General features: G+C 48.4%; 2 protein-coding genes and 1 pseudogene across 2 annotated transcripts; 1 reads left to right on the top strand and 2 right to left on the bottom strand.

The window, feature by feature from the left end:
- Positions 1-630: 630 nt before the first annotated feature.
- On the bottom strand, positions 631-1,860 carry LOC120664547 (peroxidase 2-like). Its single transcript, XM_039943811.1, has 2 exons — positions 1,589-1,860; positions 631-1,383 (listed from the first exon to the last, which is right to left on the bottom strand). The coding sequence occupies exons 1-2, from the start codon at positions 1,805-1,807 to the stop codon at positions 631-633; spliced, it is 972 nt and encodes a 323-aa protein (XP_039799745.1). The 5' UTR covers positions 1,808-1,860.
- A 6,523-nt stretch (positions 1,861-8,383) lies between these two features.
- On the top strand, positions 8,384-9,455 carry LOC120666394 (annotated as a pseudogene).
- A 12,925-nt stretch (positions 9,456-22,380) lies between these two features.
- LOC120664175 (peroxidase 2-like) lies at positions 22,381-26,271 on the bottom strand. Its single transcript, XM_039943229.1, has 2 exons — positions 25,806-26,271; positions 22,381-23,588 (listed from the first exon to the last, which is right to left on the bottom strand). Exons 1-2 carry the CDS (start codon positions 26,028-26,030, stop codon positions 22,761-22,763), a joined length of 1,053 nt encoding a protein of 350 aa, XP_039799163.1. The 5' UTR covers positions 26,031-26,271; the 3' UTR covers positions 22,381-22,760.
- Positions 26,272-26,813: the final 542 nt, after the last annotated feature.

The raw sequence follows: 26,813 nt of genomic DNA, 5'->3' as shown, positions 1-26,813 counted from the left end.
TGACACGGACTCTTTAGATTAATCTAAATTGTTAGATCTTAATAAAATCCAACGGTGTATATCTTTTTTTTTAATTAACGTGGGAATTTCTAGACCCTCTCGGCGAATGTGGTGGCTGCTTTTAACACTATTATATTAAGATAACTAGCGGGGTGACCCACACATTTGCGCGGCTAGTATTGATATTTTAAATATATCTCATATTTTTTATCTAATTATTATTTATAAATTTAAATCTTTCTCATCACATGTTATTTGCTTCAGTAATCAAGAGTGCTTCTCTACTGCTAGTATCCTATAAATATGCACGATATGTAGCTTGATATGCAAAACGATAGATAGATTTATATATAGATAAAAATATATTTTAATGGCATTGGTGGGTAATTTATAAACATACATATGGATATTTTAGGCTAATTTTTTCGTAATGGCAGTGGTGGGTAATTTTAGTTTTTCTATTTTTCTTCGATTAACGTGGGAATTTTTAGGCCTTGAGAGCGAACGTGGAGGCTCCGTTTGTTGGCTAAATAATAAGATAATAGATAGATAAATGAAGTGCAAAGAGAGTGCAACAACAAAGCGATCGATTTGCAACGTATGCAGATTTCAGGCAGCTCTATCGGTCGTCTAGCTACCACTGTTGGTGGCGCCGCAGAAGTTCCTGATCTCGCCCTGGGTCGCAGTGAGAACCTCGATGCCGCCCATCCTCACCATGGCCCCGGCGAACCGCGCCATCCAGGCGACCGGGTTGGCGGCGTTGTCCTGCACCATCTTGGCCGTGGCGGCGCTGCTCGTCAGCGTCTGGTCCGACGTGAACATCACCTGCCCGGCGATCACGTTCTTGTAGTACTGGTTGGTCAGCGCGTTCGGGTCCGTCACGTTGTTGTTGTTGAGCACCGCGCCGCCGGGGCCGCGCCGCGGGCACTCGTTCTGCAGCGCCGCGCCGAAGGCCTTGTCCATGGTCTTGTCCAGGGACGGGTACAGCCGGGGCGTGACGAAGGAGCAGTGCGTCTGGCCGAAGGAGTGCGCGCCGGAGAGCGCCACGAGGTCGTCGGCGCTCAGGCCCTTGGCGCCGAAACTGCTGATGAGCTGCTGGACCTGCATGGACGGGGAGGGGAGGCTCGCGGGGATGTCGTTCAGGTCGGAGGCGACCCCGTCGCGGCGGCCGCCGGGCATGGCGAACGTGAAGCCGCCGGAGATCATGGCGGAGTCGCGCGCCGCGTAGGCGAGGATGTCGGCGCAGGAGACCACGCCGGGACAGACGGCCTCCACGGCCGCCTTGATCGTGTTCACGGCGTCGTAGCCGCGCAGCGGGATGGCCAGCTTCTCCGGCTGCGGGTTGCTGTTCGACTGGTCGAGCAGGATGGAAGCGTCGCAGCCCTGAAAATCACATCAAGGGTTTTAACTTTTAACGACACCGACCATAAGAACATCAAATACAAAAGTAGTACAGTTTGCTTATGCCCAAAATACACATCTGACCGATTTTTGATAGTTTAACGACACCGATTGTGTATGACATGAAAAATAGGGTATTGTGAAAAATGTCGCATAAAGACGATCATATCAATTGATTAATGGTCACCTTGACAAAGCAGTCGTGGAAGAAGAGGCGCACGAAGGCGGCGCCCATGGTGGGGTTGCCGGCGATGATCTTCATGGTGGCATTGCGGACCACGTCCTCGGCTTTGGGGCACGATGAGCTGTAGAAGTCGTACTGCAATGTCGCGGACGCTGTGCTCAGCACGGCAGCAGCCAACGCCACGAGCAGCAAGCCCTTGCATGCTGAGGCCGCCATCGCCATGGTTCAGTTTCAGCTAGCTAAAGCTTCCACAACTCTGGAGGAGTGTACCAAAGGAGAAATGAGAGAATGTTTGATGGTGATAACACAGTGTGTCTTTGGGGGTATTTATAGATCATGACACGAGGAAGAAGACGAGTGTGTAAGATAACTCTAGCACCATTTGTGAGGGTACTGACACGCCATAAACTGGCTACAATCATTGGTAGTTACGTGCGGCGCAGCTATCTAGCTATACTAGGTGTGTTGACATGCATCGCCGCATTGACATGCGGAGTAATACGTGCTTAATATCGATCAGGATAGCTTACATAAGTTGTTTGAGAATTTGTTTGTTTGAGGATTTGTAGGGTATCAAGAGCTAGCTTAGGGCAAGATTCGAAGGACCTAGCTAATTAAGCTGTTGACTTCAACACGGGAACTTCTTCCCTACCGACAGACAGAATGAAGCAGTTGAATAACTAAATGAAGGTTCCACACTTCTTGTAGAGCACCATCTAAATTTCACACGAACAAATTAAAGTTGCATAAAATTAAATCCGTTGGATTTTTCTTATATAGTGACCCCTGATAATCCAGTAAATTGTTGAGCTTGACCCGTGTGGACCGCTTTGATACCTGCCTCTGATCCTCCTCCCCTCATTGCGTCTGTATTCTGTCCACTTTGCCAGCCTGCAACTATATATGACCAGGCAGCCCGAGTCCGTTAGCCCGGCCTGAGGTCTGTTTTTTTGGTCGGCCCAAGCACGGCCCGGCCCGATGATCCATGGGCTCAGGCTGGGACGGCCCGGGAGAGCAGGCCGTGCTTGGGCCGTACCCTAAGCATGTGGGCCGGCACGGGCACAGCACGCTCCCAACAATCGGCCCGATAGCGGCCCGATGCCCCCAATAACTCCTCCGGCCCACCCAGCCGGCCAGCAAATCCCCTCCTCCTCACAAAACCTAACCCTAAACTCCCATGCGCCTCCTCCCATGGTATGCCGCATCCCGCGCCTCCTCCTTCCGCAGCGCATCCCGCACGGCCGCCGGGCCGCGCCTCCTCCTGCCTCCTCCCGATGCCAGGCCGCGCCTCCTCCTGCCACCGCCGGTGCACGCCGCGCCTCCCGCAGTCGCTGTCGCACCACCCGCCATCGCCGTCGTATCTCCTCCTGCCGCCGCCGGTACTTGCCGCGCCCGCCGGTGCGCGTCGTCGTTGCCGCAGGCCCCTGCCACCACCCGCCGTCGGTGCGCGCCGCGCCACCCGTCGTCGCCTCCGCACCTTCTCCCGCCGTCACCGCCGGGGCTGAAGGAGATGAGGAGGAAGGAAAGGAGGCCGGGGCTTCACGGGCCGGTACGGCCTGCTATTTTTGACGTGCTTCACGGCCGGCACGGCCCGAAAAACAGCCCGAAAAGCACGATGGCCCGTGTGGGCCCATGCAGTAATGGGCCGTGCCGGCCCGATGTGCCGGGCTGGCCCGTTGGACATCTATACCTGCAACTTGTTCCTGTTGTCCGTGTCGTCTCTATGACTCGGTTTGGAAATGGCAGCCATGACATGAATGGAACAACCAACATTAGTAAAGTTATTTTTTTCTGCAGCCTCAGTTCACACAATGTCTAGGATAACATTGGACCTTTATCCAAGACAATATGGTCAATTAGCATGCTTCATTTTTTGAAACACCAGACATTGAGGTGTCTTTTGTAAATTTCCAATATATTCATTAAGGTCACGTATGATTAGATGGGCACGTATCTACCAATATATTGGACAATCTGGGGAGATTTACAATGATTGACGTTGTCGACTAATTATGGTGTCTGTTTGTTGACAAGGCATACCGACACAATTGGAGGGTTGTTAGCACATAATACAATCCATATACTTATTATCTTTCAAGAAGATGTACTCCTGCAGCGGAAGAGAGTGTCAACCAGGATATTATATTTCGCTTGTTGCTAAAGTCTCGGTCATGTACAAATAAACGAAATTCGTGAATTTCCTTATTTTTTATTAGAAACTTTGCTCAAATTTGAAAATTTAAATATTTATAAAGCTTGTTAGAAATAGTAGAGAAGCTACATTTGCAACTTGGGTGATAGCTCAGTGTTTTGCTCTCGATAATACCAACTAAGAGGCTCAGGTTTGAGTCCTTGCTGCACCTATTTAGTTTTTACAACAATTATTGTATATGCAGAGGAGCAAATTGCCAATAAAAAAGCAAAAAATAAGGATTCAAAACATAGAGCCAGAGAGCTTCCACCACTACACTACAACTTAGCACTTGGTATTTGGCACTCATAGAGGCTATATGTTCAGTAAATAATTAAAAACTAGCGGGGTGACCCGCGCATTTGCGCGTCTAGTATTGATATTTTAAATATATCTCGTATTTTTATCTAATTATTATTTATAAACTTAAATCTTTCTCATCACATGTTACTTGTTTCAGTAATCAATAGTGCTTCTTTGCTGCTAGTATCCTATAGGTATGCATGATATGTAGCTTGATATGCAAAACGATGGATATATTTATATTTATAAATAAAAATATATTTTAATAGAACTGGCAGGTAATTTATAAACATGTATATGGGTATTTTAGGCTATTTTTTCGTAATGGCAGTGATGGGTAATTTTAATTTCTCTTATTTTCTCCTATTAACGTGGGAATTTCTAGACTTTGAGAGCGAACGTGGAGGCTCCTTTTGGTGGCCAAATAATAAGATAATAGATTTTCCAACTTTTGTCGGAAAATAACATTTTTCGCTGATCGGACCAAAACACTAATTTCACCGACTATGCTGAGAGTGTCTATATATTAAATAAACGAATGGAAGGTATATGTACGTGTGACTTTTACCGTGGCGGGCGGCGGGTTCATAAGTATACCGCGTTGAGGTGTGGTTTGTACAGGGTGGGAAAGTTAAACAAGAATGACATTGAGATCCGGTCGGGAGTCGGTGGATTAACAAAAGTTAAGCACGGAGTGAAGCACGATTAGTGATACTGTCGACATGACATTGGTTGAAGAAAACAAACATGCTGCGCATGTATGTCCGCATATATTAAGTTTTGTTAGTTGTAACAAACCTTCTGTCTTAGCCGAACCTGGCCATGCTGGATATTAGCAAGCACATTATTGAGCTAGGTAGCACAAGGACTATATGCTGTCCAAACAAATCCGAAAAAACGTTTCGTATGCATTTGCATTGCATTCTTTTGCCAAAGAAAGTCTTAAACAAGTTATCTGACGTTTTAGTTTGTTCAAATTCAATTTTTCTAACTTTAATAAAGTTTATAGAAAATATGTTAACATCTACGATTCTAAATAAATGCATTATCAAGGCATATTTTATTGATAGAATTAATGAAACCAATTTGTTGTTGTCGAAATTGATGGATTCTTCAATAACTTTGGTCAACATTAGAGAAGTTTAACTAAATTAGGACAAAACTAAAATGTCTTGCACTCGGAAAAAGATTAGTAAAATATACTTCAACAATATACCCACAAATCATATGTGACCTTAACAGGTTATAACAATAGTTTCCTTAATCATAACTTACTTGTTTTCCTGTACTGAAACTATGATGGTGTGCAGATTTAGGTACTTGCTGATACAACAAGAAAAACAGTCCTATATACTCAACTACCAAGTTTTTTTTTGGAAAGGGGAAACTTTATTGATTTCAAGAGGATACATCAAGGTGATACATCAACTTGAAATGTTCCCGGCCTCTGCCGCAACTGCACACAGCCTAAAAAGAGTTCTAAAATAACCCCGCACAGTGCGGGAGCCTACGGCACTGGGTACACTAGTGACCGTCAATCATACGACTATACCGCCACCCATGAGCCTGGGCAAAAAAAATCCTTGGCCACCTGCGCCAAGAAATGAGATGCCGCTACAAGGATATTCTGCGAAGAAGGACATTGTAGGATAGCCCGCGTACGTAGCCAATGTGTCGTCAAGTAGATAACCTGCAAAAAAGAGAAGATTGTTTGTTATCGAACACCACCGCATTCCTGTAGAGCCAAACAGACCAACACAAGGCTGCCGCGCCCACAAGCACTAATGGTTTAAAATCTTTGGGTATTCCATTTAGCCAACTTCCGAACATATTAGACATATTGCAAGGTTTGGGTAATCCCTAGGCCGCATATATTGTAGCCCATAACATTCTAGTGAACCTGCAGTCAAAAAATAGATATTGTATTGTTTCATTTTCATGACAGAAACAACACTATTGATTTCCTTGCCAGTTTCGTCTCACTAGGTTGTCTTTTGTGAGAATGACACCCCTCCTGAGATACCATACGAAGATTTTGATTTTCAGTGGGGTCTTCAGTTTCCAGAGTTTCTTATTCAGATTTGGGGTATCTTGATGGATTAATCCCAGATAATGTGATTTCACAGAGAAAACACCAGACTGATCTAAATTCCATCTAAATTCATCTCTCTCCTGTCTTAGTTCTATTCCCTCTAGCCGAGATAGAAAATTGTTCCACGATATCAGCTTGTTGCCAATTAGGTCTCTCCGCCAAGATATGTTTGGGATCTGTGTGCTTAGTACATCAGCCACCGTATCATGTTTTTTCCTGGCTATATTGTAAAGCTGAGGGTATTGTTCCTGGAGAGTTATATTGCCTAGCCATCTATCCTCCTAAAAACGCACTTGTGACCCGTCTTTAACTATGAATGTTCTGAATTTTAGGAATTCCTGTTTCGTTTTCATTAGGCTTGCCCAGAAATGAGAATCTCCGTTTTTCCATTGGACTTGCACAAGTGGCTTTGTCCCAATGTCCTTAATGCGGATGAGTTGCTTCCATGTACCGTCTGTCGTTAGCAGATGATATAACCATTTACTGAGCAAGGCTATGTTTTTTAGCTCTAAGTTGTGTATCCCTAAGCCCCCTTGGTCCTTAGGTTGGCACAGGATATCCCACTTGGCAAATCTATATTTTTTTCTTACGCTCGTCACTTTGCTAGAAAAATCTAGAACGGAAATAATCTAACTTCTTACGGACCCCTTTCGGGGTCTCGAAGAAGGACATCATGTACAATGGTATACTGCTGAGGACCGAATTGATTAAAGTCAGTCGGCCACCAGTTAGAGAGGTTTTTCCCTTTCCAACTGCTTTTCAATTCTTTCTAGGACCTTCGTCCAATCATTGTTAGACAATCTCCTATAATGAATAGGAATGCCTAGATATTTAATTGGGAAAAAGTACCAGGGTTACACCCGAATAGTTCCATGTATTGATTTTCACAGTTCTTTGCTTGGCCAAAGCAGAAAATTTCACTCTTATGGAAATTAATCTTGAGACCGGATAGTTGCTCGAAAGCACAAAGGATGTTCTTCATGTTCTGACCCTGCTCCAAATTATGGTCTAAGAATAAGATTGTGTCATCAGCGTATTGTAGTATATATAGATAACCCACCCTCAATGAGATGCGGCACCACACCACTTAGCTGGTCTTCTGCTTTCGCTCTATTTATAAAAAGCGTGAGCATATCGGCCACAATGTTGAAGAGGATAGGTGAAAGGGGATCTCCTTGCCTCACTCCCTTTTTAGTCTGGAAATAAGGTCCCACTTCATCATTAATGTTTACTGCTACACTGCCGCCTGAGATGAAAGACTTGATCCACTCTATCCATTTGGACGAGAAGCCTTTCAACCGAAGCGACTGTAATAAGAAATTCCATTTGACCTTGTTATAGGCTTTTTCAAAGTAGAAGGGATTTTTGTGTTTGCAATAAGTCAAACTATAAATAATTTAAGTCTAAACAACTTTATAGAAAAGAAAAATAGCATTTACAATATCAAATGAGCATAATTATATCCATCATATTATGAAATAATATATTTTGTAGTTTACGTTTTGATGTAGTAGACAGTAACACTCTTCTGTATAAAAATTGAAAATAGTTTGACTTAGGACATACTCAAATCTCGTACGTTTTAGGACGGATGGACTATATATGTATGTTTACCTAAGAAATTCTCTAGAGGATTTGAAGATTCAACTTTTAATATGTGAACACCATTCATAATTTCTAATTTCCATCTAGGCAAATGTGAAAGAACATTTGCTAGTCAGCTTCATTCTGTATAGAGTACGCGTTGACGACAGCCAGCTAGAATCAACTACCACAAGTTATTAATTAGCGGGAATCATGTCCTTACAAATCTTCCATATCGCTTTATTTTGATGTTGTTTGTCCTGAATTATATAAGATCATGTATATATATCATATATACCACCTCCTGCCAGGTGGCAATTGGGAATGTCAACAAAGCTTTTGTAGCCAATAATATTTTGTATTATAGGCACTTTATGGTGTGGTGGTATCAGCTTCCAAATCATTAGTTGCGGTTGACATTATAAAAAAAGGAAAATAATGATGTAGTGAACTCTATGTAGAGGCATGGATGACGATCTATATATACCCTCAGGTACCAGATCACCGTTACCATCAAACATTCCCTGCACGTCCCCTTTCAGTAAACACTTGGTCGCTATATCCTAATAAGCTTTCTGAAAGCTTGGAGATCGGTCAGCGAGTAGATTAAGCTGAGGAAGGAACGGCGATGGCGACATCGTCATGCAAGACCATGCTGCTCATGGCGTTCGTCGTGACTGCTGCCCTGAGCACGGCGTCGCTGGCGCAGTCGCCGCTGCAGAACAACTTCTACGGCTCGTCATGCCCGCAGGCTGAGGAGACGGTGCGCAGCGTCACCGAAGGGATCGTCAGGAACGACCCCACCATGGGCGCCGCCTTCATGCGCCTCTTCTTCCACGACTGCTTTGTCAGGGTAATCCATCATCTTCTTATTGCTTAGTAGCAACTGGCAAATATTATCCAAAAATTGTTAAGGTTGATGAAAAGCGGATATGAACAAAATCGATGGGTTTTGCAGGGCTGCGACGCGTCCATTCTGCTCGACCCGACCAGCAACAACGCGCAGGTGGAGAAGAAGGCGATCGCGCTCCGCGGCTACGACGCCGCGAACAAGATCAAGGCCGCCGTGGAGTCCGTCTGCCCCGGCGTGGTCTCCTGCGCCGACATCCTCGCCTTCGCGGCGCGCGACTCGGCTGTCGTCTCCGGCGGCTTCGCCAGCTTCGCCATGCCGTCGGGCCGCCGCGACGGGGTCGTCTCCAACTTCATCGACGTGCTCCAGAACATCCCGTCCCCGATCTTCAAGCTCCAGGAGCTCATCAGCAACTTCGCCGCCAAGGGCCTCAGCGTCGACGACCTCGTCACGCTCTCCGCCGCGCACTCCTTCGGGCAGGCGCACTGCTCCTTCGTCAACGGCCGACTGTACCCGACCGTGGACCCGACCATGAACAACACCTACGACGCCGCTCTGAAGACGGTGTGCCCGGCGCCGGGCACCGGCGGCGGCGACCCGGTGGTGAACAACAACCGCGTGACCGACCCGAACGTGCTGAGCAACCAGTACTACAGCAACCTGGTGACCGGGCAGGGGCTCTTCGTGTCGGACCAGCAGCTACACGGCGGCCAAGGTGGCCAACAACTCCGGCGACGCTGCGACGTGGATGGGGCAGTTCGCGGCGGCGCTGGTGAAGATGGGCGGCATCCAGGTGCTCACCGGGACGGCCGGCCAGGTCAGGAAGTACGGCAACGTCGTCAATAGCTAGCTGATTAAGCCAGACTTCTTGTCAACATCCAGGTGCTCATGCATTGCAACAATTTGATATTTCAAGTTGCAATGCACTAGATGTTCCTTTCTATAACTTCAGAGGTGTATAATGAACTGGAAGAAAAACATTTATTATTTCTTATTATTTACACTCCCAGATCGTCTTCTTTGCTGCTTTAAATCTGTCTTCGTTTTAATTTATACACTCCCTCCACTCAACTAACACTATCAGAAACTGCTAAAATGCCGTGTGCCCTAGACTTTGCCGTGTGCTAAATTTTGGGTACACGGCAAACACAATTTTTGGCGTGAGCAGAACTAAAAGCACACAACACAAATAAGGCACACGGAAAAGTCTACATTTGCCCTGTGCCAAGGAAATAAACACATGGCAAATCGAGAGCACAGGCAAGTATACTAGTGGTTTGATGGATTGCATGTGATGCTTATTGTGATTTATGAAATGTTTGTAATATTTATTTTGAAATATATGAACTGCATATGATATTTGATTGGGATTTCATATACGTGCCAAAACAAAAAAAAGGATGAAATTGACGCTTTGCCATGTGCCTTGGGAGGGCACACAGCGAAGTGACCATTATTTGCTGTGTGTCCTGGCCTAGCACATGGCAAAGAGGCCATTGTTTGTCGTGTGCCGTTGGCTCACGGCAAAGGAGTCATTGTTTGCTGTGTCTCTGGACACTTGGCACACGGCAAACATTTGAACTTTATCGTGTGCCTGCCGTTAGCACATGGCAAAGGTAATTTCTAGGGCCGATGGTGTCAGGGGGCACTTTTTTTGCCGTGGGCGTGAAAAAACACACGGCAAAAGCTGTGTGCCCCGGAAAAAAAGCACATGCAAAACTTGTCTTTGCCGGCTGATCTATGCCTTGTGCATTGTGGCTTTTGCCATGTGCTCCTAGCGAGCACACGGCAAAGAAGTGGAATCCCGTAGTATAAAATAAGCTGTTATTACATGCAAGTCAAATTTCTTGTCCGAAGCGTCAATTAAATTTGTTAGAAATTCGTAGTAATTTGCCAACACAATTTGTGCCTACAAGCTAAGCTGTATATGTGGGCTGAAAAGGAAAGGAAATGGTATGTAGGGTAAGATGGGCTGCTTTTCTCATTCTACTGAATTATCGTGGGCCCATGATAGGCCATAGTTCATTCTGCCTAAACATTTTTGAGCTTTTCGCTGGAAATGTTTTATTCCCTATTTCCGTAAATTTAGTTTGTAGTGTAAAGCAGGTTTTATTAGAAACATAACAGCATCACCTTCTGAATAATATTTTTCCATGAGATTTTACTATTACTAATTGGAGGCTCCTTTGAAGTCTCCACGTGAAGCCAACTAGGATCATAGGTGGACACTCTAAAAAATAGATAAATTCTAGAAATTCTTACAAAAATCAAAAACATCTAGCCATCCATCTGACTACTCGAATTATAATAGTCATTGGATCTGTTATTTTTTCTAATAAATTATCCACCTCTACCATTATAAAAATAGACTAAAGTAACCCCCTAAATATGTATCTAAATTACCCACCTCTGCCATTATAAAAAATCTAAAGTAACCCTCTAATCTTCATGTAAATTACTCACCTATGCCATTAAAACAATAATGCATCAACCCCTAAATTTGTATATAAATTATTTAATTATGTGATCATTAAAAGTTAAATAACCCCTAAATCTAAATCTAAATTATATAATTATAATAGAATATAAAAGTATGTCAATATAAAATTCTAAATTACTATTTCTATTATTATTATATTATTATTTATATAAAATACTACCCACGATAAGTGTCAATGTGTATTCATGTACGATGAAAGAGATAAGAACACTAATTCATAAATAAATAGTTTAATTAAATATATATATCAAACACACATGGAGGTGTGGTGCAAAATAAAATCTATTGCAACTATATTATGATAAATATATATTTTATAGTATGTATTAGAATATTTAATAGATGAGAGTGCGTGAGATAGATAATTATAGTTCGTAGTTATATGATTTATTTTTAGAATAACTCCAATTAGCCCCTGCGGGAGCACGGGTTGATAGGCTAGTTATATTAATTGGGCGTAGAGCTTGAGATTGATGAAATTATCGCATGGCCTAAGTTTTATGAACACATCAATGAAATTGGTGACTTGGTGTGTTCAGCTCCCAAACATGTCTATTAACAGTCTAACACCTGCAAATAAAAGCTTAGCTAACTTGTGAACAGTCATTTCGTCCTCTGATCTAATCCTGCTTTCACAGTAAAACGACATTGAAGAAGCAAGTGCCGCCGATGAGGCCATGGTGGTGCCTGCCGGCTCAGAAGAGGGCTGGTTGGTGTTGGTTACTTCACCGTCGTCAGAGAGCGCCCGCTGTGGCTCCACTGACATGCGTGCCTATGAAGATTGGAGTGATTGTGTGCCTGCACCAACGTCGCCCACGTGGTGCCTAGACTGGAGCCTGGATGCGATGATCATGGCGGCGGCGGCCGGCGGCCCAGCTGCTTAGCTTATTACGACAGCGCCATCCTCGCCGAGCGCCCGACATTGAGGTGACTTCGTTACAGCCCATGGTGTCCACCACCGTTCTTCAACCAGCCTCCGCGTGTTCAGCATGCCGGTCGTCACTCAGAGCCGTGTCGCGCTCCTAGTCGCGCGCGCGGCGAGGACTCCGGGAGGATCGGAAGAGCAGGGGCTGACGGCTGAGGCTAGCGATGGTAAAAAAGGCTGCGACTATCTCCGGAGGGGCACGGGACCGAGTGGCACAGTGGCTCCAATCGACCGCCGGCGTCCTGGCGGAGCTTTGTGCGCGCTCCATGTCTGCCACATGCCGTCCCGCCACCGCCTCACCCAGCTCCCTCCGTCGTCGCCCCCTTCGCCTCCAGGCCATATCACACCGGCGGTTGTCAGAGGCAAGACAGCGAGGCTCCCAGGTGCGTGTGAGGAAGAGGGTAGAAGCTAGGGATCGCCTCAGTGCTGTGCCGGTCCGGCGCGCCATGGCCGGGGCCGGGCAGGACCCCAAGGGCGGACGGTATCCGAATTACCGTCCGGGTGGACAAATACCGTCCACCCCTGGGTGCCTACGAGCCGTCTGATCCGACATGTGCGGTCCGGATTGAGAGCATCTCGACACTTGGGAGCGTCTTCCTCGCGAGTCGCGCGCGGCAGCCGGTGGCCGCGGACCCGCGGTGGTCCGGTGCCCCAGAAGAATCAGCGACTTGCTCACTTCGCCGGCGACGGTGGCAAGCGCCGCGCAATCACGATTGGACTTGTCCGCAGAAGTGCTGCATCTGCTCTGCCATCCGACGAGGTTTGTCCGGTGCCGCGCTCACTGAACGGCGGTGGACGTGCCGCCAGGACCTTTCGGCGCTGGAATTGGCGCCGACTTGTCGCGGCACCAGCGAAGAGGATGCCCCGAACGCGTCGCTGCAGCGGTGCTACTGCTCCTACGAGGCGGCTTGTCGTCATTGTCAGGGTCGGAGCTCCGAAGACGGAGGGTGTGACCCGCTGCAGGCTGCTGCTGCAGCAGCCTGCTGATGCCATGGCGGATGGCAGTCTGCTGATTCAGAAGGGGGTTCGATTGCTTGATTGGTCTTGGTGATCACTTCCCGTCGCCCACCGGAGAGCAAGCGAGCTCGACAGCTTATCAGAAAGTTGCTGCATTCCCTGAATCTCCCCATCATAATCCATGGGATTACATTTGGATACACAAGTCCAGCCCAAAATTAATGATGGCAATAAGGTTTCTGACGACATACATAAGGCTGTACTTCTTTCTCAACATCTGCTAATTCTAAACTGTCTGCAGCAGCTATCTGGTAATCTGGCTGCAATGCACTTCTTAATTTGCACTCTCAAGCGGCAGGTAAAAACACAGCAATTTGTTCCTGAGTTAGAGATGACTGGTACTAAAGACTACATAGTGCAAGGAGGAAACACACTAGTTAGAACAGTCGAATCACACGGTCACGTCCTCTCATCTCATGGAACCAAGGTCCTTAGGCATGGCAGAGTGCCAGTACTATTGCAGAGAAGCATAGGGTGTCCAGAGAAATTGCACCTGTAAAGTTTTTGAAATTGAATCTTTGCATATTTGAAGTATTAAATATACATTAATCACAAAATTAATTACAGATCTCGTCTGTAAATTACAAGACGAATTTATTAAGACTAATTAATCCATCATTAGCGCATGAGTACTGTAGCAATTTAGTGTATAATCGTAATCTAATTAGGCTCATTAGATTCGTCTCGCAATTTACAAACAAACTATGCAATTATTATTTTTGTTTAGATTTAATGCTCCGTGGTTGTAAGATTCTCTTGTGATATGATAGTTTTTGAATTTTGCAAACAAGGCCTAAGCTTCTTTTTACCGCCGAACTAGTCCAAAGGGGTGGTGGCAGAAATAAAAAGTCAAAGAACAGACCAAACAGAGAAATGTGAAAGTATACTTTCTGAACCGGACCTGATCCTATCGGTTGTCACTGCGTTCGGCAGCCTGGAGCTGGAGGCTGGAGCTGGAGTGGTGTGAGAGAAAAACACTATTACCTGGCTGGTGGCTGGAGGCTAGTGCTGGAGCGATGTGAGAGAGAAATACTATAGGGCTGGAGGCTGGTGCACCAGCCGAACACGGTGAATAGGGCTGGATATCGAGCCAACTTGGCTCGTTACAGCTTGGCTTGTTATAGCTCTACTCGTTAACGAGCTGGCTCGGCTCGCTAAACAGCTCGAGCCAGCTCGTTTGGCTCGAGAGCCAAACCACAAAAACACACAAAATACTTATAATTTTAACAACGGAGAATATAATACATCCAGGGATTGGTCCACAATTCCACAAAGTTTTTGTCCAACCCACCACAACCATAACCATAAGTCAACGATAGACTCATCAGGTTTGTAGGTAAAATAAATGAGCAACAGCTTGAGTGCTAGACTCATCAGGTTTGTAGGTAATATATAAACACCAAAAGCTGCCAAAGGATGTGTGGCTATATGGGCCGAGCCAATTTAGTTGTTAGCTTGAGATTTAACTTGGCTTGTTATGGCTCGCGAGCAGCTCGTGAACCGAGCTGGAAACGAGCTGGCTCATTATAAAACGAGTCGAGCTCGAGTCGAGCAATTAACGAGCGAGTCAAGCGAGCTAGTGAGTTATGAGTTTTTCGTGCAGCCCTAGTTGTCAGGCAAGATAATCAGGTTCAATCTGACATACAGGAGCTTTGTAGTCCTCCTTCGCCTGGGCCTGGCCGCCTGGCTAGTCGTTGGCATCGCCGGCAAACTTGTCATTGAAAATTCTGAAACTTGCAGGATTATGACTGCAGTGTACAAACTTGATTGGATTGGTCGGAAAACTCCACATCGGCATGGCATTCATGGATGCACTGCACAGCTGCAAGCCGCCAACGTTGCCGACCCTAGCGAGTGGCACGGGCACTGCAGCCGCCGCTTCCGATGGTGGCGCCATCATCGCCGCCGACCAACATTGCAGAGACTTGATTACATACTGCCTGTGATATCCACCGTCGTTCTCGTCGCGCGACGTTTGTTTTTGCAAACCGCGCCTTCGTCATCGACAGGGTCAAGAGCTGTGCCGCACTCCTTGTCGCGCGTGCGGAGAGGACTTCGAGAGGAAGAGCAGGGACGGAGGCTAACGATGGTTGCCAAGTGGCTACAACTCTCTCAGGCGGACCGGTGGGGCACGAGATTGAGTGGCGCGGAGGAGCCGGTGGCCGACATCTCGCCGGCGCTTTGCGCGCGCGCCATGCCTGCCCCCCGCCGCGCGCCCGGCGCACCTGTCGGTCTCCTTCGCCTCCAGGGCTCCAGGCCAACCATCGCACTAGCGCCGGTAAGATGCAGGATGGCGAGGCTCCTGGGTGCCTACGAGGAAGGGGGGGTGGAAGCCAGGAACGGCCTGAACTCGGCGCCGCTCCGGGGCGCCGTGCCCGGGCGCGACCCTGGACGGTATCTCACGTACCGACCTGGTGGACGGTATTTGAAATACCGTCCACGCTTGGGTGCCTACAAGCCGTTGGATCCGTCCTGTGCGGTACAGATTTGTAGCATCGCAACCCTCAATAGCGTCTTCCTCAGCACTCTCAAAAGGAAAACAGTGTCTTCCTCGCCCGTCGCGCGCCGCAGACGGTGGTCCGGCGGCTCAGGAGAAGCAGCGACCTGCCCGCTTTGCCGGCGATGGTGACCAGCGGTAGAAGTATCGGACGTGTTGGCGGAATTGCTGCATCTGCTCGGGCTCCCGACGACGCTCGTCGCACTCCCAGCGCCAATTCCATCTCTAGTCGCCGCCGTGTGTCCACCCTGACCCCGCTGTAGCTGGACGCGGCCCGGAACGCCGGGTCCATGTCTCGAACGTTTTTAATCATCGTCATGGTCTCCGTCCTTGTCGTGTCGCTCGCCGCGGTCTGCAGCAGAAGCTTCGGCCCCGCGACGAGTAGGGCCGGCTGGTAGTAGGCGGTCGCGACGGACGAGCAGAGGCGCCGACTGCATGCGCGGTGAGGTCGCCCTTGCCGAGGGCCCTTGCGGCGAAGTTGGAGCGGGGCCCAAGAGCACGGCGTCAGCGGCATCCACGGACAAGCCGTCCCTGCGCCCGCGGCGGATGGCGTCGTCTTGGCGTGGCGTCGTCGCGGATCCGGATCCTCCCGCCGCTGAGTATGGTTGCCGCGTTGCGCGCCGCGAAGGCGAGGATGTCATGGCAGGAAGCCAGGGATGGTCGGAACTCAACGCCGCTTCGGCGCGCCGTGGCCGGGCAGGACCCCAAGGGTGGACGGCGTCTCGGATACTGACCGGGTGGACGGTATTTGAAATACCGTCCACCCCCGGATGTCTACAGCCCGTCGGATCCGTTCTGTGTGGTCCAAATTGGGGCATCTCAACCCTCATGAGCGTCTTCCTCGCCAGTCGCGTTCGGCAGCCGGTGGCCACGGGCATGCAGTGGTCCGGTGGCACAGGAGAAGCAGCGACCTGCCCACTTCGCCGGCGACGGTGGCCAGAGGTGGCACTTCGCCGGTACGTGTTCGTGGAGGTGGTGCATCTGCTGTGGCCTCCGGCGAGGCTTGTCCCTCCCCGTGGCGCAAGCAATGGACGCGCCGCCTGGGCTGGTGGTGATCAGAAGATGCTAGCGCTAGATTTGGCGCGGCAGGCAAGGCCCCAATCACTGAACTCCGCGTGGCACCGGCGACGAGCACTACCGGAACGCGTCCCGGCGGCGGCGCTCCTGCAAGGCGTATACTCGTCCTTGTCCTCCGAAGACGGAGGATGGAACCAGCGGCACGCTGATGCCAAGGCAGTCCGCCGGTTCAAAGGATGTTCTAATGTTTGATTGGTCTTGGTCACTTCCTGTCACCCCATCGGAGATCATGCGAGCTCGGCAGCTTTGTCGGAAATCTGTTGCATTCCCTGCCGGCACGATTGTGTCTTCCCTTTCTTTAGCTTGCAATGTCATGTTAACAAGTTCATGTGTTCATGTCTGTGTGTGGTTACTTCAGTCTAGCTCAGGATAGTACTTAACAATGTCATGCTGAAGACGAACCACAGTAAATGTTGGGGTACGAAACTTAGATCATTCAGTGAACTAGCAGATCACTCGACGTGCATCTGGAGTAGAGAATCCATGGATTTTCTTTTAAAAAAGCGAGAATTCATGGATTTGCTCACCTGTGAAAAACTAAATCTCACCTTTGGCGATTAGAGTGTTCCAGGCTTCCAGCATCTAAAATTTAGTACCTCAGATGGTGAGTGCAAGATGTAAACAAAAGTTCAGGGTCATTTTTTATTGTAACAAACAAACAAATCCTGTCCTGCCTGGAGATCAGTTTGTTTGTCCCTGCCTTGAAGCTGCAAATCAAGCCCCAAAGCCTCAATGTGAATCCCCTCATCATAATCGATGGAATTACATTTGGATACACAAGTCCAATCCGAAATTAATGATAGCACTGCCATTTCTGAACTATCTAGCAAACTGGCTGCAATCCAGTCCTTAATTATTTGCACTCTGCAGCAGCAAGTAAATACAGCTATGTTTTCCTGGATTAGCGATGGCTGCTACTAAAAACTAGAAACTGCAAGGAAGAAACACACTAGCTAGAACAGCCGAATCACACGGTTACCACGTCCTCCCATCTCATGGAACCAAGGTGAACGGGCATGGCAAAGAGTGCCTTTATTGCAGAGAAGCAGGGTGTTCAGAGAAATTGCACTAAGCTGCTTTTGACTGTCAATATATGACTCTAGAGGGATGGCAGAAACAAGATGTCGAAGAACAGACCACAAAGAGAAATGTGAAAGTGTACTTTTACTGAATCAGGACCTGACCCCCAAAAGTTGCCATGCATGTGACAGCCACTGTGAATATATGACGGCGGCTGTCATGGAAGCGGTTCAGGATGAATCTGACAATCTGGCATCCCGAAGCTCTATAGACTGCAGTCCTCCTTCGCGTGGCCAGTCGTTCGCACCGCCGGCAAACTTGTCGTTGAAAATCCTGAACATTGCAGGATTACAACTACAGCGTACAAACTTGATTGGATTGGGCAGGAAACTCCACATCGGCAATCTGGCATCATCCAAGGATGCACTGTGCAGCTCCAAGCCAACAACGTCGATTGCCGACCGTGGCGAGTGGCCAGTGGCCACAGCAGCAGCCGCATCCGACCGCCTTATTAGTGTCAGCCTAGGCGCTCACGACGGCGTCGTCATCATCGGCGCCGGCGCCGCCCAACATTGCGGAGACTTGGGCCACCATCGTTCTCGTCATGCAACGTCCGTTTCTGCAAGCCGCGTCAGGCGGCTAAGACTCTCTCAGGCTGGCCGGCGGGGCACGGGATTGAGTGTTGCGGAGGAGAAGGAGACGGCCGCCAACGTCTCGCCTGCGCTTTGTGCGCGCGCCATTCCTGACACCCGCCGCGAGCCCAGCGGTAGCACACCTGTCCCGGTCCCCTTCCCCTCTAGGGCTCCAGGCCACCAGCGCCAATCGGATGCAAGGCGAGCCTCTTGAGTTCTTACGAGGAGGGGGGACTGGGGGTTGGAAAGCCAGGGACGGCCTGAACTCGGCGCCGCTCCGGCGCGCCGCGTCGTGGACGGGGCGGACCCCAAGGGTGGACGGTATTTCAAATACCGTCCATCCCCTGGGTGCCTGCAAGCCGTCGGATCCGTTCTGTGCGGTCCAGATTGGGACCATCTCGACCCTCAAGACTCAAGAGCGTCGTCCTCGCGAGTCGGGCGCTGCAGCCGGTAGTCCGGTGGCTCAGGATAAGCAGCGACGACTTGCTCACTTCGCCGGCGACGGAAGTCAGCGTCGTGTTCGTGGAAGTTCTACATCCGTTCGGGCATCCGGGGACGCTCGTCCCACTGCCGCGCGGCGGGCACACTGGACGGCGCCGGTGGTGATCAGAAGCTGCTGCAACTGTAATTGGCGCAGCAGGCTGCAGGAAAGGCCGCAATCACCGAACTCGCCGCGGCACCAGCGGAGAGCATGGCCGGAACGCGTCGCGGCAGCGGCGCTCCTTCGAGGCGTCTGGTCGTCCATGTCAGGGTCCGAGCTCCGAAGACGGAGGGTGTGAACTCCAGCAGATCAAGATCGCGGCACGCTGCTGCAGCAAGACAGCAGCAGCCTGATGCCATGGTAGTCCGCCGGTTCAGACGGGGGTTCGAATGTTTGATTATCAGAAATCTGCTACATTCCCTGCCGGCACAATGGAGCTTCGTTCCCATGTCATCAGTGCTGCAGGTTCCTCCCTTTCTTCAGCTTACAGGTATCATGCTAACGAGTCCATGTTTGTGTGGTTAACTGGTTCCTTCAGTCTTCAGCTTAGCTTAGGACAGAATTAGTCATGCATTACTGTGCAATATCATGCTGAAGATGAACTGGCCAAAAATGTTGGGGATCCTAAACTTACATCAGTCAGTTCGTTTCGTTTCGATATGCATCTGAATTCTGGAGTCGAGAATTCATGGATTTGCTTAGCTGAGAAAAACTAAATCTCACCTTTGGCGCGCGATTAGAGTGTTCCAGGCTTCCAGCATCTAAAGTTTAGCAACTCAGATGGTGGGTGCATGATGTAAACAAAAGTTCAGAGTGATTTTCGTTGGTACCAAACAAACAAATCCTGATTTACATGGTAACATATACATGGATTTGTTCATCTGAGATATTCAGAATCAATTTTTTATTTTTTTTAAGTAAAGAACAAACAACCCTTTTTTCTAGTAGGAGGAATCCAGGAGGGGAAAATGTAGTGTTCCGTTTCAAATGCCATATACATGGCAAATCCTGATTTACATCAAGCCTGCATCTTAATATTACTAATTGGTGGTTTTTTAAAAAAGCTCCACGTAAAACCACTTAAAATCCTAGGTGGGCGCTCTAAAAAAATAAAGAAATTTTAGAAATTCTCAAACATTCGGCCATCAATCCAACAACTCTAATTATAATAGTTCTTGAATCTGTTATCTTTCCTAATAAATTACCCACCTCTGTCATTTAAAAAAAAATAAAGTAACCCCCTAATCTTCATGTAAATCACCCACCTATACTATTATAAAATAATACAAATAACATCCTAAATTTTCATATAAATTATCCCATTATATTATTATTCAAAGTTAAGGTAACCCTAAATATGAATGTAAATTATATAATGGTAACAAAATGTTAATGTACACCAATATAAAATTCTAAATGACTATTTCTATCATTATTAATATATTATTTATGCAACTGTTTATATAAATAATGCTATTAACGACATGTACACCATGTATTCAAATTTGACGAAAGAGATAAGAATACTAATTTGTAAACAATAATTTAATTAAATATATATCAAACACTATAGAGGTGTGATGCAAAATGGAATCTATTGCAACTACTCTCTCCATCCACTTTTGATAGCTATATTTCAAAACTACAAATGTTCAAAAATGGTAACTGTGGCAATCAATAGCTCTAGAAACAATGAGTTCCTAGTTAAAATATTGGAGGACCAACAAAAAGTCTATGTTGCACTTATGAGATTAATAAGCACACTTGGTGCCCTTAGTCATTGTGCCATGGAAATATATCTATTATACTTGGATGGAGGGAGTAGTAAGTAATGAAATGATAACTATGCATTTTAGAGTATGTGTTAGAATTTTTAATAGATAAAAGAGGATGTGAGATAAATAATTATAATTATTAGCTATAAATTTTGTTTTATATTAAATATAATTAGCACGTGTGGGGACACGGTTGATCCGGCCCCTAACAAAAAAAAAGGACTATCTGGGCCGGCAAGCAGGCCGCGTTTGAGGATTGTAAGGGCAATTTTCGGCCCATGGACCAGCATGCATGCGGAGTAATTCTAGCTAGCCAGTTCGGGCCAAATTTTTCCTAGGTGGGCCATATTTCCCCAAACTGCCCAACACAAGAGCTGGCGAGCTTTACTGGCCCTGTTTGTTTCTGTTTTCCTGGACTTCGTTTTTCTGAGAATCATGATTCTGAGATAAGCTAACTGCCTGAAGAATCGGCTGTCTGGATAAGCTGGGTGTTTGACAATCTTAATTATTCTGAGTTGATTCTCTGAAATAAGTAGTAAAATGTCTGAAGTGCCCTTGAAACTGATGATATCTCATTTTCCATTGAATATGAGTAGAAGTCAATAATTTTTATATTCTTTTAGTATCTTGACTAGATAATTATATCACAATAATATTAAGTATATTTTAAAGCTAAATATACTCTTCCTACTTTTTTTCCTACCGAATCTTTATCCACACATTTTTCTTCTTTCTTTTTTCCTACCTCTCATTATCCCTTTCTACTCTCTCTCTCTCCTTATCTCTTCACACAGCGCTTGCTGCCTTGCTGCACCGCTTGCTGCTCTGCTCCGCCACTTGCGCCTTCGCCTCGTCGTGGTGCTCCGGCGCCGGCTCAAGGCCCCGCGCAGCGGCAGGAGAGGGTTGGCCCGCGGCGCGGCAGCAGCAGGGGAGGATGGCCCGCGGCACGGCAGCAGCAGGGACAGCAGGCGGCGGCGCGGGGATGGCGTGCGGCGGCGCGACGGGTGCGGCGGCAGCAGGGGAGGGCGGGCGGCGGCGTGACAGCAGAGAGAGGCGGGGGCTGCGAGGGAAAAAGCCACTCGCTTACCGCCGAAGCGAGCTCGGGGAGACGGTGGTGAGAATCGGGGTTGACGTTGTTTTTTCTGATTTCCGTGGAAGCGGCGGTGGAAAGAAGCCGATTTTAATCGAACCGTTTGGATGGGTTTCTGGCTTTTTTCCATTGAGAATCCGCTTATAAGCGAAAACAAACAGGGCCACTGTATTCTGGTAATCCAACGGCATCACCAACTGACGTGGAGGCAGGCAAGAGAACTAGATTAACCTGGAGCATGCATGAAGCTGCACACACCACATACGGCAATGCAAGCAAGCTCCCGCTGCGCCATCGTCAAGAACTCATGCATGACATGCCTGTGCTGCTCTTTCATAAAAGAAAAGGAGAAAAAAAAGTATGGCACGGATGATGCCTCCATGTGCGGCTAGATGTGCTCCTGAGCTGCCTTGCATTGCAGCTAGCACTGCTACCGTGCACTCCACACAGCAATGCACTTTCGGTCTTTCGCTTTTGCACCACACTGCTGGGTGCTGGCGGCATTCCTTTCGTTCAGTGGGGGGCGACTGGTTCTGCTTCTGGTTGTGCTCTGCACCCAAAGTATCTCATGCAGCTAGCTACGGAGCTAGTGGAGTAGCCACTGTAGCTAGTAGTACATAGTATACTCCTACATGCATAGCAGCATATGTTGGCCCATCATGGATTTGGCTTTCAGAGCGTGCGCACAAGGATCTTCAGTGTCCAGGCCAGAATACCAGATAGATAATCCATCACCCATCATGGCATCCACATGAGGAGAATTGTTAGTTCCGAGCCAATCGGCCGGCCAATTACTTTACTTTCTTAATTGGACAATCTATCCTTATTACAAGAAAATTGGACTCTTGTCCAAAGTCCAAACCAACTTGAGTGGTTTGTTCTTAGGATGTGACCATGTCCCAACTTTTTTCCGTGACTTTGTGCACCCAAAGATCATATAACAAATCAATCACATTACATCCCCCAACAACACCAGAAAGACAACAAAAAAATCACATAGGAAAAAAAAACGTACAGCATCAACAGCAAAATGAACAATCAAATGATGAACGCGAGAGATAGAATGAACGAGATATAGTAATCACTGCGTTGTCGTCCTGCAGCAGCAGCAGAGCGCGAGATATATAGGAATCGATCGAAGCTAGTGGTAGTGGTGGTGGTGGCCGTTGACGACGCGGCAGTGGCTCCTGATCTCCCCCTTGCTGCGCGGCGGCATGGGCAGCTTGCTGAGCTTCACCAGCGCCTCGGAGAAGTCCTCGTCCCACAGCGTCCCGTTCTCGGCGTACTCCTTGACGTGCCCCAGCGCCTCCTTCTCCGTCAGCAGCTGCCAGTCCGAGTTGAAGGTCACGATCCGGGCCAGGTTGTTGTGGTAGTAGCTGTTGTCCAGGAAGTCCCCGCTCCGCCGCAGCTTCTTCAGGAACGACGGGAACGCCGCCGCCACCGCGCGGGGGTCCTCGTCCCGCACGTTGTTGGGCACCACGGGGTCCGGCCCCGCCGCGCACCGCCCGGACAGCAGGTTCCGGTACGCCGGCACGATCTGGCTCGGCGGCGAGGACAGCCGCGCGCGGAAGGAGGAGCAGTGCCCCACGCCGACGGCGTGCGCCCCGGACAGGATCACCAGCTCCTCCACCGTGAAGTTCTTGCGCCGGAAGTTGCGGATCAGCTCGGCGATCGTGAAGGTCGAGTCCGGGAGGTCGCGCTGCGCGTCGGCGGCGCGGGAGACCTTGCCGTCGAGGCGCCCCGCCGGCGGGTCGAAGTGCACGTGCCCGTTGCTCAGGATGCTGGACGCGTCCCGGGCCGCGAACACCACGATGTCCGAGCACGACACCGTGCCGGGGCACCGCTCCTCCAGCGCCGCCTTGATGTCGTCGATCACCTCGAACGCCGCCAGCCCGATGTTGATCGGCGCCGTCTTCTCCGTGTGCGGGTTCGCCGGCGTCGGGTCGAGCAGCACAGACGCGTCGCAACCCTGCAACCAATGTGTAGCTTAAGCTAACGCTAATCGAGAGATGATGATTATTAATTATTAAGACAACTAACATATTAATGAGGAGAACCCTACTACCAGTACGTTCTTGTAAAATATCTTGTCCAAACTCGACTTTGTTTGTGGGATATGAAAATAATAAATTTCAAGCCAGAAAGTTGTCCAGATAATTTGTTAGAAATTTATTATTTTCATATCTCACTAACGAAGTCGAGTTTGGACAAGATATTTTACAAGGTTGTGTATCATCATATCATCTATATGAGTGATTTTTTTGGTGAATTTAGACGATTTTTTTTCCATAGTTTGCATGAGTTTTCACGAAGATTGTGGTTTGCACTAGATACGTTCCCAATAAATAAATGGCCCAACTACTAGTTGATAGCAACGTTGCTGTAGAGTGACGTGTCAAGTGTGCATGGCAAGCCATTTCGTCGGTACGGTACTGTGCGTGTAATTATAGCTTTGTTTGGACCTCAAACCGTCAAACGTACTCGGCATAGTTGTTGGAAAAGGATGTTCATAGTATGAAGTAGTGTCGGCAGGGGTGTCTTTTGAATTATTATTGGGCCATTACTCATTGAATTGTTCATTGTTCTAAGAACATAATGTAGATCTTTCTTCAGCAAATAAACTGCTGGTTATATTTCAAGATTTAACATACATTGGACATTTTTTTTAAATAAAAGGATGTCCACTACTACTTAGTAAGTAAATGCATGCCCAGCCCTTTTTTCAAACAAAACACACTGTTAGTTGGAGCCTTGGAGATTTCTGATAAATAAACCAGAGTTTTAGGGGCTCTGGAGGACTAGTAGTGCAGCCTCAATGATTGATGTGGATATACAAGTGTGTGTGTGGCTAATGCTAGTCATCTTTATTAATTTCTTTTCCTTGCATTGTAGCCCTTTCCAGCTCTGCTTTCCATGCTATAAAAAATAAGCAAGGACAAATCAATAGCCTCGCTCCATCTACATCCCATTCATTCCGCGCCACTTGGGTTTGCAAACTAGTGAAGAAACTTCCACATGTGTAACAGCGACATGGCCGGTATGGTATCATGGCCAATTAATTCTTCTATGCACAATGATATGTAGTAGTAGCTAGTACTATATAGCTGATTAGTTCTAACAAAGATTTTACCTTTTTTTCCCTGGAATGAATTTAAATAAAGTAGAATGTGACTGATTACATGTTCGTACTAGATATTATAGTTAATCAACCCTTGCTATTTAGTTGCTTGCATGTTAGTTATCACTTACCAATCAGGAACACATGTAATGGGAGCCACAATCAGCAAATGACAAAAAAAAAAGGGCACCATCCCTGCTGGGGGGCCCTACCTAAAAGAAAGCCTTGGACATGCCAGTCGATATGCGCCTAAGTACTCCAAGGGAAGTATCACATTCCTGACGGATTCTCCAGCTAGCTAGGCAGCCATGTTGGAGTGAACAACCGGCGCACGAAACTGGACCGCGGCATCAGACTATTCGTGGACAGCATGCTGCACTGATGACGATTGGTGGTGAGCGAAAGCTGTATGGACGGCGACAGCGTGCTGGAGCTAAGCTACAGGGAAACTTTACTGGGAGACATGCATGCTTATCGGCAACGAAGCTCAGAGCGATGGAGGAGTGTGCTGTTAGGACTCTCTCTCTCTCGTCGGTCGTATGTGCTTTCCACTTTCCAGGTAGTAGGTGGTTGCATTGAATTGAAGAAAAACGGTATATTATTAGCGTTGACAGTTTCGGTAACCGCTTGATTAGTACATGTGGAACAATGCAGTTGCTGCTTCGGTTGACGGATATGATGAGTACTACTATGGTTGAAGCCAAAAAGAAAACAAGAGCGAAGATGCTCAATAATAGCCATCCATGCATGAGGACTATTTTTGGCGGAACTGGCTTAGCACCTGTGAAAAATGTGCGGTTGCAGTGGACGAAAGGTTAGGTTAGTTACTGCTGCTCAGCTCCCAGCATTTTCTAAGTCAGCTAGAAACTAGGTGCACTGTGTGCTTGGCCTTGGTAACGGTGGTAAACGATGATCTCTGTAGCTAATCAGCTTTAAGTTATTTCGGTCAATCAACCAAGTATATATATTCTTCTGAAATGCAACTAAAATACCCTTTTCTCGATCGAGCTGAATCACGACGGCGGCCGGCGGCGAGCCGGCGAGCGAGTTATATATGTATGTACGTACCCTGACGAAGCAGTCGTGGAAGATGAGGCGGACGAGGGCGGCGCCGCTGGCGCGGTTGGCCCGGATGGCCTTGGCGACGTGGTACTTGACCACGTTCTCCCACCCGCGGCAGGTCTTGGCGTAGTAGCCCAGCTTGAGCTCGCTCCCCTCCGTCGCCGCCGCCGCCAGCAGCAGCAGCAGCAGCAGCGCCGCTGCCGCCGCCGCGGCCACCGACACCTTCTTCATCCTCCCCGCTGGATGCCGGTCCGCGCCCACGGAGCGGAAAGCAACACCACCGCACTAGCTGATCACCGCGCGCGGCTGGTTGGTCCGGTGGACTGGTGGAGCGTGGCGCTTGGCTGCTGCTGCTGGGGGTGTGGATGTGGGGTATATATCATTATCAGCTCGCTCGCTCGCTAGCCGCCGGCCCGGGCTCGGCGTCGTTGCCTGCGGCGGCCCGGCTCGCACCCGCGAATATTTGACGGCTGGATCGGAGAGAGCGCAGTTGTGAGCGGTGCGTCATCTCGGTCGGGTGGGGTGACAGGGAACGGCCAACCGGCGCGCGGCTCTAGCGGTACAGTGCAGACAGTACGTAGCACGACACAGTTTGGTACCGGTCCATGGTTTTCTTGGTCCTTGCATTGGAATCATGCACTGTCCGTCCGGGCCGAGGCATACAATGCAATTGGATACCAATCAGAGAAACTCTCTCCCCCTCCTCAGCTCCCTCCCTCTCAAGATGTAAGATGTTGGGCCCTCTCTCTGAAGATGTGGGGCCTGCAGCGAGAGAGATATCATACGGACGGTCGTGTCCTATAGCTTTCTCTAGCTACTACTACGAAGTACTCCTACGTACGTACCTACCTGGCAACTTGCCTACCTCTACCAAACGTAGTATACGCACGTAGAGGCGTAGAGCTAGCTAGCTAGCACGCGGCGGCTAGGCGGACTACTAGCTAGACATCTCGTGGCCGGCTCCATCTTTTGTGGGTTTCGAGGAACGCGCGCGCGTGGCCTCGCCGCCGGCAA

Source organism: Panicum virgatum, chromosome 3N, assembly GCF_016808335.1.
Source record: "Panicum virgatum strain AP13 chromosome 3N, P.virgatum_v5, whole genome shotgun sequence".
NCBI classification, from domain to species: Eukaryota; Viridiplantae; Streptophyta; class Magnoliopsida; order Poales; family Poaceae; genus Panicum; species Panicum virgatum.
Note: the sequence above shows the minus strand (reverse complement) of the source record. Positions and strands in the feature narration are given on the sequence as shown.

What these genes read in the sequence shown, in the direction of transcription:
- LOC120664547 (XM_039943811.1), bottom strand. Translation starts at nt 1,807, where the DNA reads ATGGCGATGGCGGCCTCAGCATGCAAGGGCTTGCTGCTCGTGGCGTTG. An exon ending in TCCACGACTGCTTTGTCAAG is followed by an intron (nt 1,384 to 1,588) that starts GTGACCATTAAT and finishes TGTGATTTTCAG; the next exon opens with GGCTGCGACGCTTCCATCCT.
- LOC120664175 (XM_039943229.1), bottom strand. Translation starts at nt 26,030, where the DNA reads ATGAAGAAGGTGTCGGTGGCCGCGGCGGCGGCAGCGGCGCTGCTGCTG. An exon ending in TCCACGACTGCTTCGTCAGG is followed by an intron (nt 23,589 to 25,805) that starts GTACGTACATAC and finishes CATTGGTTGCAG; the next exon opens with GGTTGCGACGCGTCTGTGCT.